Source organism: Struthio camelus, chromosome 32 (assembly GCF_040807025.1).
Source record: "Struthio camelus isolate bStrCam1 chromosome 32, bStrCam1.hap1, whole genome shotgun sequence".
Lineage (NCBI taxonomy): Eukaryota > Metazoa > Chordata > Aves > Struthioniformes > Struthionidae > Struthio > Struthio camelus.
Window position 1 is genome coordinate 809,085 of NC_090973.1, and position 15,628 is coordinate 824,712.

Sequence of the window (15,628 nt, forward strand, 5' to 3'; positions counted from 1 at the left end):
CCCCAGAACCATATGGGGGGTCCCAAAGCCCTATGGGGACCCCAAAACCCTCCTGTAGGACCCCAAAACTTCCCTGTGGGACCCCCAACCTCCCCCATGGAACCCCCAAACCATTTGGGGGGGCCCCAAAGCCCTATGGAGACCCCAAAACCTTCCTGTAGGACACCAAAACCCCCCTGTAGGGACCCCAAAACCTTATGGGGACCCCAAAACCCTCCTGTGGGACCCCCAAACCATTTGGTGGGGCCCCAAAGTCCTATGGGGACCCCCAAACCCTCCTGTAGGAACCCAAAACCACCCTGTAGGGACCCCAAAACCTTATGGGGACCCCAAAACCCTCCTGTGGGACCCCCAAACCATTTGGTGGGGCCCAAAGTCCTATGGGGACCCCCAAACCCTCCTGTAGGAACCCAAAACTCCCCTGTAGGGACCCCAAAACCTTATGGGGACCCCAAAACCCTCCTGTGGGACCCCCAAACCATTTGGTGGGGCCTCAAAGTCCTGTGGGGACCCCCAAACCCTCCTGTAGGAACCCAAAACCACCCTGTAGGGACCCCAAAACCTTATGGGGACCCCAAAACCCTCCTGTGGGACCCCAACCCCCCATCATGGGACCCCCCAGACCATCTGGGGGGTCCAAAGTCCTATGGGGACCCCCAAACCCTCCTGTAGGAACCCAAAACCACCCTGTAGGGACCCCAAAACCTTATGGGGACCCCAAAACCCTCCTGTGGGACCCCAACCCACCATCATGGGACCCCCCCAGACCATCTGGGGGGGTCCAAAGTCCTATGGGGACCCCAAAAATCCCCTATTGGGACCCCCAAACCATTTGGGGGGCCCCAAAGTCCTATGGGGACCCCAAAACCCTCCTGTAGGACCCCAAAACTTCCCTGTGGGACCCCCAACCCCCCCATGGAACCTCCAAACCATTTGGGGGGGCCCCAAAGCCCTATGGAGACCCCCAAACCCTCCTGTAGGACCCCAACCCCCCGTGTAGGGACCCCAAAGCCCTATGGGGACCCCAAAACCCTCCTGTGGGACCCCCCCAAACCATTTGGGGGACCCCAAAGCCCTATGGGGACCCCAAAACAGTCCTGTAGGACCCCAAAACCCCCCGTGGGACCCCCAACCCCCCCGTGTAGTGACCCCAAAGCCCTATGGGGACCCCAAAACTCTCCTGTGGGACCCCCCAAACCATTTGGGGGACCCCAAAGCCCTATGGGGACCCCAAAACCCTCCTGTAGGACCCCAAAACCCACCCGTGGGACCCCAAAACCCCCCTGTGGGACCCCAAAAGCCCTATGGGGACCCCAAAACCGTCCTGTAGGACCCCAAAACCCCCCCGTGGGACCCCAACCCCCCCGTGTAGGGACCCCAAAGCCCTATGGGGACCCCAAAACCCTCCTGTAGGACCCCAAAACCCCCCCGTGGGACCCCAAAACCCCCCTGTGGGACCCCAAAAGCCCTATGGGGACCCCAAAACCCTCCTGTAGGACCCCAAAACCCCCCCGTGGAATCCCCAACCCCCCCCGTGGGACCCCAAAGCCCTATGGGGACCCCAAAACCCTCCTGTGGGACCCCAAAACCCCCCCGTGGGACCCCCAACCCCCCCGTGTAGGGACCCCAAAGCCCTATGGGGACCCCAAAACCTCCCTGTGTGACCCCCCCCCCAAAAGCCATATGGGGACCTGTGGGACCACCCCCCAAACCCCCCCTTGGTACCCCCCCACAACCTCTATGGGGGGGGTCCTCGGGGTGAGGGGGGGGGCGGGTGGCCGTTTTGGGGTGAAAAGGGCCGAGTTTGGGCCTGGGGGATCCCGGGGGAGAGTTGTGGCTCCCCCCGTGTCCCCCCCCCCCAACCGCCCCCCCCCCCGGGTGTGTGTGTGTGTGGGGGGGGGATAAAAAAAAAACCCGGGTGAAAAAAATAAAGAAACGGGGGAAAAAAAAAAAAGAGGAAAGAAATAAAATCAATTAACCCGGCCGGGGGGGGGGAGGGGCGGGGCGGCCGCGGGGGGCTCTGGGATGGAGGCGGACCCGGGGGGGGCGGGGCGGGAGGGGGAGCGCGGGGATTGGCTGGCCGCCGGCGGAGGGGCGGGGCCGCCGGGGGAGGGGCGGGGCGGGGCGCGGCCGTTGGCGGGAGCCGTTGGCGGGAAGCGGCTCGGCCCCGCCCCCTCCTCCTCCCCCCTCCCCACAGGGAGCGGAGCGGAGCGGCCGGTACTTGGGGGGCTGTGGGGGGGGGTTGTGGGGCAGGAGGGGGGCTGGGAGGGGGGTTATGGGGCAGGAGGGGGTCTGGGAGGGGGGGTTGTGGGGCAGGAGGGGGGCTGGGAGGGGGGTTATGGGGCAGGAGGGGGGGGGTTATGGGGCAGGAGGGGGGCCGGGAGGGGGGTTGTGGGGCAGGAGGGGGTCTAGGAGGGGGGTTATGGGGCAGGAGGGGGGCTGGGAGGGGGGTTATGGGGCAGGAGGGGGGCTGGGAGGGGGGTTGTGGGGCAGGAGGGGGTCTAGGAGGGGGGTTATGGGGCAGGAGGAGGGCTGGGAGGGGGGTTATGGGGCAGGAGGGGGTCTAGGAGGGGGGTTGTGGGGCAGGAGGGGGGCTGGGAGGGGGGTTGTGGGGCAGGAGGGGGGCTGGGAGGGGTTATGGGGCAGGAGAGGGGCTGGGAGGGGGGTTATGGGGCAGGAGGGGGGCTGGGAGGGGGGTTGTGGGGCAGGAGAGGGGCTGGGAGGGGGGTTATGGGGCAGGAGGGGGGCTGGGAGGGGGGTTATGGGGCAGGAGGGGGTCTAGGAGGGGGGTTGTGGGGCAGGAGGGGGCCTGGGGGGGTTATGGGGCAGGAGGGGGCTGTGGGAGGGGGGTTGTGGGGCAGGAGGGGGTCTGGGAAGGGGGTTGTGGGGCAGGAGGGGGCGGAGGGGCTCTGGAGGGGGAGTTATGGGGCAGGAGGGGGTCTGGGGGGGTTATGGGGCAGGAGGGGGTCTGGGAGGGGGGTTATGGGGCAGGAGGGGGCTGGGGGGGTTGTGGGGCAGGAGGGGGTCTGGGAAGGGGGTTGTGGGGCAGGAGGGGGCGGAGGGGCTCTGGAGGGGGAGTTATGGGGCAGGAGGGGGTCTGGGGGGGTTGTGGGGCAGGAGGGGGTCTGGGAGGGCGGTTATGGGGCAGGAGGGGGCTGGGGGGAGCCGTGGGGCAGGAAGACCCCCCCGCCGCCATGGAGGGGGGCTCCGCTCCTGCCCCACAGCCGCCCCCCCCCCAAGCCTCTATGGGGCAGCAGCCCCCCTTTAACCCCCCCTTTTCCCCCCCCAACACAGCACCCCCCCCCCACCCACCCAAACACCATGCTGCCCACCCGGCCCCACACTTCCCCCCGCACTCCCAGGCCCGGACGCCGGGGCCCCGGGGGGTGGAGTCGCTTGACGGGGTCCCGCCCCCCGCCCCCTTGGAGCCCCGGCCCCCGCAGCGTCACCTTCCGCCTGACGCCCTCTCAGCCTACCCTCGCCAGCCGCCTGTACGACCCCCGGCGCCCCCAGACCTTCTTCCGGCAGTGCTTCCAGGTGCTGGGCCGCCTGGGCCGCGGCTCCCACGGCGAGGTCTATAAGGTACCGCCTATGGGGCAGCCCCCTATGGGGCAGCCCCCTATAGGGGAGCTCCTATAGGGCGCTGCCTGTATGGTATCACCCATAGGTGACGGTCTATGGGGGTCCTGGGTGTAGGGCAGGGTCTGTACAGGGCTGGGACGGGGTCTGGCTCCCACCGGGAAGTCCATAAGGTACCACCTATAGGGCAGCCCCCTATGGGGGAGACCCTATAGGGCGCTGTCTATATGGTGTCACCTATAGGTGACGGTCTCTGGGGGCCTTGGGTGTAGGGCAGGGTCTGTACAGGGCTGGGACGGGGTCTGGCTCCCACCGTGAGGTCTATAAGGTGCTCCCTATGGGGCAGCCCCCTATAGGGGAGACCCTCTGTAGGGCACTTTCTATATGGTATCACCCATAGGTGACAGTCTATGGGGGCCTTGGATGTAGGGCAGGGTCTGTACAGGGCTGGGACGGGGGTCCGGCTCCCACCGTGAGGTCTATAAGGTGCTCCCTATAGGGCAGCCCCCTATAGGGGAGACCCTATAGGGTGCTGTCTATATGATGTCACCTATAGGTGATGGTCTCTGGGGGCCTTGGGTGTAGGGCAGGGTCTGTACAGGGCTGGGACGGGGTCTGGCTCCCACCGTGAGGTCTATTAGGTGCTCCCTATAGGGCAGCCCCCTATGGGGCAGCCCCCTATAGGGGAGACCCTCTGTAGGGCACTTTCTATATGGTATCACCCATAGGTGACAGTCTATGGGGGCCTTGGATGTAGGGCAGGGTCTATACAGGAGTGGGACGGGGGTCCAGCTCCCACCGTGAGGTCTATAAGGTGCTCCCTATAGGGCAGCCCCCTATAGGGGAGACCCTATAGGGTGCTGTCTATATGGTGTCACCTATAGGTGACGGTCTCTGGGGGCCTTGGGTGTAGGGCAGGGTCTGTACAGGGCTGGGACGGGGTCTGGCTCCCACCGTGAGGTCTATTAGGTGCTCCCTATAGGGCAGCCCCCTATAGGGGAGACCCTCTGTAGGGCACTTTCTATATGGTATCACCCATAGGTGACAGTCTATGGGGGCCTTGGATGTAGGGCAGGGTCTATACAGGAGTGGGATGGGGGTCCGGCTCCCACCGTGAGGTCTATAAGGTGCTCCCTATAGGGCAGCCCCCTATAGGGGAGACCCTATAGGGTGCTGTCTATACGATGTCACTTATAGGTGATGGTCTCTAGGGGTCCTGGGTGTAGGGCAGGGTCTGTACAGGGCTGGGACGGGGGTCTGGTTCCCACCGTGAAGTCCATAAGGTACCACCTATAGGGCAGCCCCCTATGGGGGAGACCCTATAGGGCGCTGTCTATATGGTGTCACCTATAGGTGACGGTCTCTGGGGGCCTTGGGTGTAGGGCAGGGTCTGTACAGGGCTGGGACGGGGTCTGGCTCCCACCGTGAGGTCTATAAGGTGCTCCCTATAGGGCAGCCCCCTATGGGGCAGCCCCCTATAGGGGAGACCCTCTGTAGGGCACTTTCTATATGGTATCACCCATAGGTGACAGTCTATGGGGGCCTTGGATGTAGGGCAGGGTCTATACAGGAGTGGGACGGGGGTCCGGCTCCCACCGTGAGGTCTATAAGGTGCTCCCTATAGGGCAGCCCCCTATAGGGGAGACCCTATAGGGTGCTGTCTATACAATGTCACCTATAGGTGACGGTCTCTGGGGGCCTTGGGTGTAGGGCAGGGTCTATATAGGGCTGGGACGGGGTCTGGCTCCCACCGTGAGGTCTATTAGGTGCTCCCTATAGGGCAGCCCCCTATAGGGGAGACCCTATAGGGTGCTGTCTATATGATGTCACCTATAGGTGATGGTCTCTGGGGGCCTTGGGTGTAGGGCAGGGTCTGTACAGGGCTGGGACGGGGTCTGGCTCCCACCGTGAGGTCTATTAGGTGCTCCCTATAGGGCAGCCCCCTATAGGAGAAACCCTATAGGGTGCTGTCTATACGATGTCACTTATAGGTGATGGTCTCTGGGGGCCTTGGGTGTAGGGCAGGGTCTATATAGGGCTGAAACAGGGGTCCGGCTCCCACCGGGAAGTCCATAAGGTACCACCTATAGGGCAGCCCCCTATGGGGGAGACCCTATAGGGCGCTGTCTATATGGTGTCACCTATAGGTGACGGTCTCTGGGGGCCTTGGGTGTAGGGCAGGGTCTGTACAGGGCTGGGACGGGGTCTGGCTCCCACCGTGAGGTCTATTAGGTGCTCCCTATAGGGCAGCCCCCTATAGGGGAGACCCTATAGGGTGCTGTCTATACAATGTCACTTATAGGTGATGGTCTCTAGGGGTCCTGGGTGTAGGGCAGGGTCTGTACAGGGCTGGGACGGGGGTCTGGTTCCCACCGTGAAGTCCATAAGGTACCACCTATAGGGCAGCCCCCTATGGGGGAGACCCTATAGGGCGCTGTCTATAAGGTGCCGCCCATAGGGGACGGTCAATGGCGCCTTGGCTGTAGAGTGGGGCCTGTAGGATGGGGTCCAGCTCCTGTGGTGAGACCTGCAAGGTACCGTCTATAGGGAACCATCTATAGGATGTACTCTATACGGGGTCAGGATTCTTGGGGGAGGTCTAGAAGGTACCACCATGGGGTTGGAGTCCTTCGGGGAACTCTATAAGGGACCGGAACAGGGTTGGGGGTCCTTTGGGGAGGTCTATGAGGGACCACCATGGGGTTGGGGGTCCTTGGGGGAGGTCTAGAAGGAACCACTATGGGGTTGGGGGTCCTTGAGGGAGGTCTAGAAGGTACCACCATGGGGTTGGAGTCCTTTGGGGAGGTCTATAAGGGACCGGGACAGAGTTGGGGGTCCTTTGGGGAGGTCTATGAGGGACCACCATGGGGTCGGGCTTCTTCAGGGAGGTCTAGAAGGTATCACCATGGGGTTGGGGTCCTTTGGGGAAGTCTATGAGGGACCACCATGGGGTCGGGCTTCTTCAGGGAGGTCTAGAAGGTATCACCATGGGGTTGGGGTCCTTTGGAGAGGTCTAGAAGGTATCACCACGGGGTCTAGCTTCTCCAGGGAAATCTAGACGGTCACACCACGGGGTCTAGCTTCTTCAGGAAGGTCTAGAAGGAACCACCGTGGGGTTGGACTCCTTCAGGGAGCTCTGTGAGGTACCACCACAGGGTTGGGCCCCTTTGGGGTAGAACGTACCACAAGAGATCAGGATGGTGTTGGGCTCCTTCAGGGAAATCTAGAAGGTCCCACCACGGGGTCTAGCTTCTTCAGGGAGGTCTAGAAGGTCCCACCGTGGGGTTGGACTCCTTCAGGGAGCTCTGTGAGGTACCACCACAGGGTTGGGCTGCTTTGGGGGTGATCTAGAAGGTACCCACAAGTGACCAGGACGGCGTTGGGCTCCTTTAGGGAAATCTAGAAGGTCCCACCACGGGGTCTAGCTTCTTCAGGGAGGTCTAGAAGGTCCCACCGTGGGGTTGGACTCCTTCAGGGAGCTCTGTGAGGTACCACCACAGGGTTGGGCTGCTTTGGGGGTGATCTAGGAAGTACCACAATGGATCAGGATGGTGTTGGGCTCCTTTAGGGAAATCTAGAAGGTCCCACCACGGGGTCTAGCTTCTTCAGGGAGGTCTCTAAGGTCCCACCATGGGGTTGGACTCCTTCAGGGAGCTCTGTGAGGTACCACCACAGGGTTGGGCTACTTTGGGGGTGATCTAGGAAGTACCACAATGGATCAGGATGGTGTTGGGCTCCTTCAGGGAAATCTAGAAGGTTCCACCACAGCTCCGTGGGAGGTCTCTAAGGTCCCACCACGAGCTCCGGGCGAGGTGCTCGGCAGCCAGCCGACCGGCCAGCCTCCTTTCCCCACCCGCAGGTGCGCAGCCGGGAAGACGGCCGCCTGTACGCCGTCAAGCGGACGCTGGAACCCTTCCGGGGGGCGGCCGACCGGCGTCGCAAGCTGGCCGAGGTGCGCAAGCACGAGCGGGTGGGTCGTCACCCGCACTGCTTGGGGTTGGTCAGGGCCTGGGAAGAGCGAGGTCAACTCTACCTGCAGAGCGAGCTGTGCCCCGGCGGTCCCCTGCGCCCGGCTCGGGGCGGCCTGGCACCTTGGCGCGCCGCCGCCTACCTCTGGGACCTGCTGCAGGCCTTGGGCCACCTGCACACCCGCCGCTTGGCCCACCTGGACGTCAAACCGGCCAACGTGCTGTTGGGACCCGGCGGGTGCCGCCTGGGCGATTTCGGTTGCCTGCTGGAACCCGGCGGGCGGCCGGGTGACGGCGCCGAGGGCGACCCCCGTTACCTGGCGCCCGAGGCGCTGCGGGGCGACCTGGGTCCCGCCGCCGACGTCTTCAGCCTCGGCCTCACCCTCCTCGAGCTGGCGGCCGGGCGGGAGCTGCCGGCCGGTGGCGACGGGTGGCAGGAGCTGCGGCGGGGGCGGCTGCCGCCGGCGTTGGCGGCGGGTAAGCGGAGGCGGCGGCTTCCCTCTTCTCGCCCGGAGCTCCTGGGCGCCCCCTGCTCCGCCCACCTTCCTCCTCCTCCTCTTCCTCCTCGGCGCAGGGTTGTCGCCGGAGCTGCGGGCGGTGCTGGTGGCCATGCTAGAGCCGGAGCCGGGACGGCGACCGTCGGTGGAGGCCCTGCTGCGCACGGCCTTGGTGCGGCGGGCCGGGCGCTGGAGGGCGTTGACCCGGTTGGCCGACGAGGGGCTGCGGCGCGCCGGACGGCTGCTGCAGGTGAGGGACCCCCCCCCCGCGCCGCGTGGTGGACCTCCGTAACGTCGTGTCCACCTCAGCGCATGGTGAACCTCCGTAACGCGTCCACCTCGCCGCGTGGTGGACCTCCGTAACACTTCCACCTCACCGCGTGGTGGACCTCCATTACATTGTGTTTACCTCACTGCATGGTGGACCTCCATAACGCGTCCACCTCGGCACATGGTGGACCTCCATAACGTGGCCACATCACTGTGTGGTGGACCTCCGTAACGTCATGTCTGCCTCACCACATGGTGGACCTCTGTAATGTGTCCACCTCACCGCGTGGTAGACCTCCGTAATGTCGTGTCCACCTCTGCTCACCCTGTTGCCCTCCCGACAGGACATCCGGACTCTCCTGCGGTGGCTATGGGGTGTGCTATGGGACCCGGCCCGCTGGCTACGGGCCCCGGCCACCCCGCCCCACTCCCCACTGCCACCCTGCTTCAGCCCCGCCAGTGACTGGGACGAGGACGAAGAGGAGGAAGAGGACGAAGGTGGCCCCGTGCGGTGGGTCCGCAGCGCCCCGGGGCGGCAGGGTGCCACCTGGTCCGGCTCGCCGCAGGATAGGTGAGTGACCAAGTGCCGGTTGGGGGGGGGGGGAAGGAGGGGTTACGCCATGGGGCGCCCCATAGCTGACCCCACCCACTGTCCCCACAGCCCTACCTCCTTCTCCCGCTTGGGCCACGCCACGTCCCCGGGTGCCACCTCCACTCCCCGGCACGGCGCTGCCCCATGGAGCAGCTCCAGGACGAGGTGAGTCCCTGCCCCACACGTGTCCCCACACCCCCCCAACCTTGCTCTGCCCCACAGCTCTCTGATGGCCCTGTCCCACGCAGGTCCCCGGACGGCAGCCCCAGCACCCTGAGCACCCTGCGCCGCACCCTCACCTTCGAGGAGGAGCCCGAGCCCCTGCCCCAATAAAGGGCCCAGCCGCCCCACGGCGCCGCTGCCCCACGGAGCAGCCATCGTGCCACGTCCCTGCTTTATTGGCATCTCCCGCGGGTGGGGAGGGACACTGGTTGGCCGCTGGGACGGGGACAACGTCAGGCAGCGGCGTAGGGGACACTGGTTGGCCACTGGAACATGCTTGGGTGGCAACAGTTTGGGGCAGACACTGGTTGGCCGCTGGGACGGCATTGGGTGATGGCACGGTCGTTGGGGACGTTGGTTGGCCAGCGGGATGGTAGCGCTGGTTGGCCAACGGGATGGCGCTGAGGGTGCTGGTTGGCCAGTGAGATGCTGGCGAGGGGGGTGGTTGGCCAATGGAGGTCTGCGGCTGGTGGCGCTGGATCTCCATGGACGTCTCTGGTTGTCCGTGGCTGGTGGCGCTGGGTCTCCATGGACGTCTCTGGTTGTCCGTGGCTGGTGGCACTGGGTCTCCATGGATGGTGCTGGACATCCCTGGAGGTCTCTGGTTGTCTGTGGGTGGAGATGGATGTCCATGGAGGGTGGTCCTGGATCTCCATGGATATCTCCGGTTGCCCCTGGACACTGACAGAGCTGCATGGATGCTGCTGGTCACCCCTGGAAGGTGGTGATGGATCTCCATGGATGCCACTGGTCATCCATGGGGCAGGAGCACCTGTGGGTGCGTCACGCCGGGGGGCAGGGGTGCTGGGTGGCCCAGTGCAGGGCAGTGGCCACTCCCCCCCCGCCCCCCCAGTGCAGGTGCAGGATGGCCAGGGCCACCAGCAGGTGCATGAGCTGGACGTCCATGGATGGCGTTGGTTGCTCAAGGATAGTGGCACTGGATGTCCGTGGATGGTTATCTGGATCTCCATGGACAGTGATGGATCTCCATGGACATCTCTGGTTGAATGTAGATGGTGATGGATGCCCATGGATGATGATAGATGTCCACGCACATCTCTGGTTACCCATGGATAGCGATGATTGCCCATGGACGACGCTGGATGTCCATGGATGGTGGCACTAGATCTCCACGGACGTCTCCGGATACCCATGGATGGTGGCACTGGATCCCCACCGATGTCTCCGGTTGCCCCAGGACAGGGCTGCATCTTCACAGATGCCTCTGGTTGCCCCTGGATGTTGGCACTGGATCTCCATGGATGGTGCTGGATCTCCACGGATGTCTCTGGTTGAATATAGACAGTGCTGGTTGCCCTGGACGTGGCTGGATCTCCACGGACGCCTCTGGTCGCCCCTGAATGGTGGCACTGGATCTCCGTGGATGGTACTGAACCTCCATGGATGTTTCTGGTTGCCCCAGGACAGTGCTGGACCTCCATGGATGTCTCTGGTTGCCCCTGGACGGTGCTAGATCTCCACGGACGTCTCTGGTTGCCCACAGATGGTGGCACTAGACCTCCATGGAGGGTGCTGGACCTCCATGGACGTCTCTGGTTGCCCCTAGACAGTGCTGGATCTCCACGGACGTCTCTGGTTGCCCACGGATGGTGGCACTAGACCTCCATGGAGGGTGCTGGACCTCCATGGACGTCTCTGGTTGCCCCTAGACAGTGCTGGATCTCCACAGATGTCTCTAGTCGCCCACAGATGGTGGCACTGGATCTCCATGGAGGGTGCTGGACCTCCATGGACGTCTCTGGTTGCCCCTAGACAGTGCTGGATCTCCACAGATGTCTCTAGTCGCCCACAGATGGTGGCACTGGAACTCCATGGAGGGTGCTGGACCTCCATGGACGTCTCTGGTTGCCCCTAGACAGTGCTGGATCTCCACGGACGTCTCTGGTTGCCCACGGATGGTGGCACTGGATCTCCATGGAGGGTGCTGGACCTCCATGGACGTCTCTGGTTGCCCCTAGACAGTGCTGGATCTCCACAGATGTCTCTAGTCGCCCACAGATGGTGGCACTGGAACTCCATGGAGGGTGCTGGACCTCCATGGACGTCTCTGGTTGCCCCTAGACAGTGCTGGATCTCCACGGACGTCTCTGGTTGCCCACGGATGGTGGCACTGGATCTCCATGGAGGGTGCTGGACCTCCATGGATGTCTCTGGTCACCCGTGGGTGGTAGCACTACATCTCCAAGGATGTCTCTGGCTGCCCACAGACGGCGGCGCTGGATCTCCGTGGACGTCGCCGGACATCCAGGGGGCGGGAGGAGGCGTCACGCCGGGGGGCAGGGGTGCCGGGCGGCCCAGTGGAGGTCGGCGGCCACCCCCCAGTGCAGGTGTAGGATGGCCAGGGCCACCAGGAGGTGCATGAGCTGGTGGCTGTTGGCCCAGTAGTCGAAGGCGCCGGGCCGCCATCGCTCGGGCACCCGCGCCAGGTTCACCAGCCCCCCAAGTAGCGCCAGGGCCTCCATACGGGCGTAGGGGGCCAGCGCCCCCTGGGCGCCCAGCCCCCCGGCGGCCCGCAGCCCCACCACCGCCAAGCGGAAGAGGGTCGGGCCGGCGAAGGCGGCCAAGCGCCCGCCGCGGCTGGCGGCCCCCACGGCGCCCCACAGCGCCAACCCGCACAGCGCCCCATAAGCGGCCAGCGCTGCCCCACACGGGCCCGGCCGGCAGGGTAGGGCGCAGTAGATGATGGGCACGGCGCCTATGGGGAGGAGAAAAGAATTGGGGGGTGGGGAGTCAGGGGAAGGGTGGGGACGGGCTGCCCCACGGCGGGGCCCTTGCTGCCCCATCTGCCCCACGGTGTGTCCCCCAAGCCCTCCGGCTGCCCCACGGCGTGGCCTCCTGGCTCTACTCCATGGCCCGGATCCTGCCCCACGGCCCGGTGGTGGGCCCGTATGGGGGTTCCCAGCCCCACGGTGTCCTCCAGCTCCACGGCCTTGCCCAACGTGTCCCCCAGCCCCACGGCGTCCCCCCCAAGGCTCACCCAGGGCGTTGACGATGGTGCCACCACCCAGGTTGGGGGCCAGAAGATGCCGGTAGAGCCCGTCTCCATCCCGAGCCCCACGTGTCCCCCAGCCCCAATGGCTTCCTCCAGCCCCATGGCCTTGCCCAACGTGTCCCCCAGCCCCACGGCATCCCCCAGCCCCACGGCGTCCCCCCCAAGGCTCACCCAGGGCGTTGACGACGGTGCTACCACCCAGGTTGAGGGCCGGTAGAGCCCGTCTCCATCCCGAGCCCCACGTGTCTCCCAGCCCCACGTGTCCCCAGCCCCAATGGCTTCCTCCAGCCCCATGGCCCTGCCCCACGGCGTCCCCCCCAAGGCTCACCCAGGGCATTGACGATGGTGCCACCACCCAGGTTGAGGGCCAGAAGACGCCAGTAGAGCCCGTCTCCATCCCGAGCCCCACGTGTCCCCCAGCCCCAATGGCTTCCTCCAGCCCCATGGCCTTGCCCAACGTGTCCCCCAGCCCCATGGCGTCCCCCAGCCCCACGGCGTCCCCAAGGCTCACCCAGGGCGTTGACGACGGCGACGCCGCCCAGGTCGAGGGCCAGCAGGCGCCAGTAGAGCCCGTCTCCGTCCCCAGCCCCACGCGTCCCCCAGCATGTGTCCCCCAGCCCCACGGCGTCCCCCCCAAGGCTCACCCAGGGCGTTGACGACGGCGACGCCGCCCAGGTCGAGGGCCAGCAGGCGCCGGTAGAGCCCGGCGCCGGCCCGGTGGCTCATGAAGACGTGGTAGACGACGCTGGCCAGCGGCGGGGCCGCGCAGGCCACGTAGTGAGCCAGCCCCAGCCAGGCCACGGCCGGGGGGGCCCACGGCAGCGCCCCCGGCACCAGCAGCAGGAACCCCACCAGCGGCACCCCTGGGCCCCCCCCCCGCCCGCCCGACCGTTACGGGGTGCTGCCTCGGGCCCAGGCGTCCGGGCGAGGGGAGGGACCCAGGCGTCCCGGAAAAGTGGGATTGGGAGGTGGGTGGGGGGTGGGGGGAATCCTGGTCCCCCCGGGGTGGGGTTGGGGGAGTCCTGGTCACCCGGGGTGGGGGGGGGGGTCTCTGTTCCTCTTGGGGGAGAGGAGTTGGGGGGGTCCCAGTTGAGGGGGGGTCTCAGACCCCTGGGGGGGGGATTGAGGGGGTCCCAGAGCCCTAGGAGGGGACTTAGGGGGGGTCCCAGTCCCCAGGGAGGGTGTTTGGGGGGATCCTAGACCCCTGGGAGGGGATTGAGGGGAGTCCCAGACCCCAGGGAGGGGGATTGAGGGGGGGTCCCAGTCCCCAGGGGATGTTTGGGAGGGTCCCAGACCCCTGGGGGGGGATTGAGGGGGGTCCCGATCCCCGGGGGGTGTTTGGCGGGATCCCAGTCCCCTGGGGGGGGATTGAGGGGGGTCCCAGTCCCCTCGGGGCAGGATTGAGGGGGGTCCCGATCCCCGGGCGGTGTTTGGGGGGGGTCCCAGACCCCTCGGGGCAGGATTGAGGGGGGTCCCGATCCCCGGGCGGTGTTTGGGGGGGTCCCAGTCCCCTGGGGGGGTGTTTGGGGGGATCCCAGACCCCTCGGGGCAGGATTGAGGGGGGTCCCGATCCCCGGGCGGTGTTTGGGGGGGTCCCAGACCCCTGGGGGGGGGAATGAAGGGGGTCCCGATCCCCAGGGGGTGTTTGGGGGGGTCCCAGTCCCCTGGGGGGGGGGGTTGAGGGGAGTCCCAGTCCCCTCGGGGCAGGATTGAGGGGGGTCCCGATCCCCAGGCGGTGTTTGGGGGGTCCCAGTCCCCTGGGGGGGGGGATTGAGGGGGGTCTCAGTCCCCTCGGGGCAGGATTGAGGGGGGTCCCGATCCCCGGGCGGTGTTTGGGGGGGGTCCCAGAGCCCTGGGGGGGGGGATTGAGGGGGGTCCCAGTCCCCGGGCGGTGTTTGGGGGGGTCCCAGTCCCCTGGGGGGGGGATTGAGGGGGGTCCCAGTCCCCGGGCGGTGTTTGGGGGGGTCCCAGTCCCCTGGGGGGGGGATTGAGGGGGGTCCCAGTCCCCTCGGGGCAGGATTGAGGGGGGTCCCGATCCCCGGGCGGTGTTTGGGGGGGGGTCCCAGACCCCTCGGGGCAGGATTGAGGGGGGTCCCGATCCCCGGGCGGTGTTTGGGGGGGTCCCAGTCCCCTGGGGGGGGATTGAGGGGGGTCTCAGTCCCCTCGGGGCAGGATTGAGGGGGGTCCCGATCCCCGGGCGGTGTTTGGGGGGGGTCCCAGTCCCCTGGGGGGGGATTGAGGGGGGTCCCAGTCCCCTCGGGGCAGGATTGAGGAGGGTCCCTATCCCCGGGGGGTGTTTGGGGGGGTCCCAGAGGCCTGGGGGGGGATTGAGGGGGGTCTCAGTCCCCTGGGGGGGGGATTGAGGGGGGTCCCGATCCCCGGGGGGTGTTTGGGGGGATCCCAGTCCCCTGGGGGGGGATTGAGGGGGGTCCCAGACCCCTCGGGGCAGGATTGAGGGGGGTCCCGATCCCCGGGCGGTGTTTGGGAGGGTCCCAGACCCCTGGGGGGGGGGATTGAGGGGGGTCCCAGTCCCCGGGCGGTGTTTGGGGGGGTCCCAGTCCCCTGGGGGGGGGATTGAGGGGGGTCCCAGTCCCCTCGGGGCAGGATTGAGGGGGGTCCCGATCCCCGGGCGGTGTTTGGGGGGGGGTCCCAGACCCCTCGGGGCAGGATTGAGGGGGGTCCCGATCCCCGGGCGGTGTTTGGGGGGGTCCCAGTCCCCTGGGGGGGGGATTGAGGGGGGTCCCAGTCCCCTCGGGGCAGGATTGAGGGGGGTCCCGATCCCCGGGCGGTGTTTGGGGGGGGTCCCAGACCCCTCGGGGCAGGATTGAGGGGGGTCCCGATCCCCGGGGGGTGCTTGGGGGGGGTCCCAAACCCCTTGAGAGGGGGGAGTCAGGGGGGTCCCGGTAGCCGGCCGCGGCCTCACCGTGCGTGTAGATGTTGCCCAGCTCGTTGTGGAGGTAGAAGAGGCTGCGGAGGCAGCCGGCGCCCGAGCTGGCCGGCCGGTAACCGCTCAGCACGAACGGGTTGAACCGCAGGTGCGGCGGCGCCCGCCCCCGCTCCAGCAGCCGCGGAGCCGCCGCCATGGCCGCCGCCATGGCCGCCGCCGCCTCCCGCTTCCGGCGCTCCGGCCCGCGCGTCACTTCCGCCGGCGCGCTAGTGTGACGTCACTTCCCCCCCAGCAGCCGGACCGCCTACGGGCAGCCAGCGCGCCCGCCGCGGCTCGTTTGCATAGAGGCCCCGCCCCCGCCCATATATGGGCAGGAAGCGCCTCGGCCGGCCACGCCCCCTCCCGCGCCGCCGCGCCGCGGCTCGTTTGCATAGCGAACCCGCCCCCGCCCATATATGGGCAGCGCGCCCCCCCCTCCCCTCGGCGCCGCGGCTCGTTTGCATAGCGAACCCGCCCCCGCCCATATATGGGCAGCGCGCCCCCCCTCCCCTCGGCGCCGCGGCTCGTTTGCATAGCGAACCCGCCCCCGCCCATATATGG

General features: G+C 66.6%; 2 protein-coding genes across 3 annotated transcripts; one reads left to right on the top strand and one right to left on the bottom strand.

Annotated features, from left to right (window-relative positions):
* The first annotated feature begins 2,025 nt into the window (after nucleotides 1-2,025).
* On the top strand, nucleotides 2,026-9,281 carry PKMYT1 (protein kinase, membrane associated tyrosine/threonine 1). The gene is made up of 7 exons (XM_068923141.1): nucleotides 2,026-2,217; nucleotides 3,472-3,582; nucleotides 7,439-8,024; nucleotides 8,122-8,294; nucleotides 8,659-8,885; nucleotides 8,976-9,071; nucleotides 9,155-9,281. Exons 1-7 carry the CDS (start codon nucleotides 2,026-2,028, stop codon nucleotides 9,237-9,239), a joined length of 1,470 nt encoding a protein of 489 aa, XP_068779242.1. The 3' UTR covers nucleotides 9,240-9,281.
* A 5-nt stretch (nucleotides 9,282-9,286) lies between these two features.
* PAQR4 (progestin and adipoQ receptor family member 4) lies at nucleotides 9,287-15,262 on the bottom strand. Of its 2 annotated transcripts, XM_068923173.1 has the most exons (3): nucleotides 15,065-15,262; nucleotides 12,786-13,004; nucleotides 9,287-11,844 (listed from the first exon to the last, which is right to left on the bottom strand). In XM_068923173.1, the coding sequence occupies exons 1-3, from the start codon at nucleotides 15,234-15,236 to the stop codon at nucleotides 11,414-11,416; spliced, it is 822 nt and encodes a 273-aa protein (XP_068779274.1). In that variant the 5' UTR covers nucleotides 15,237-15,262; the 3' UTR covers nucleotides 9,287-11,413. The 2 variants fall into 2 exon arrangements, with proteins under 2 accessions (XP_068779274.1, XP_068779273.1); XM_068923172.1 differs by lacking the exons at nucleotides 12,786-13,004; nucleotides 15,065-15,262 and adding an exon at nucleotides 12,127-12,631.
* Nucleotides 15,263-15,628: the final 366 nt, after the last annotated feature.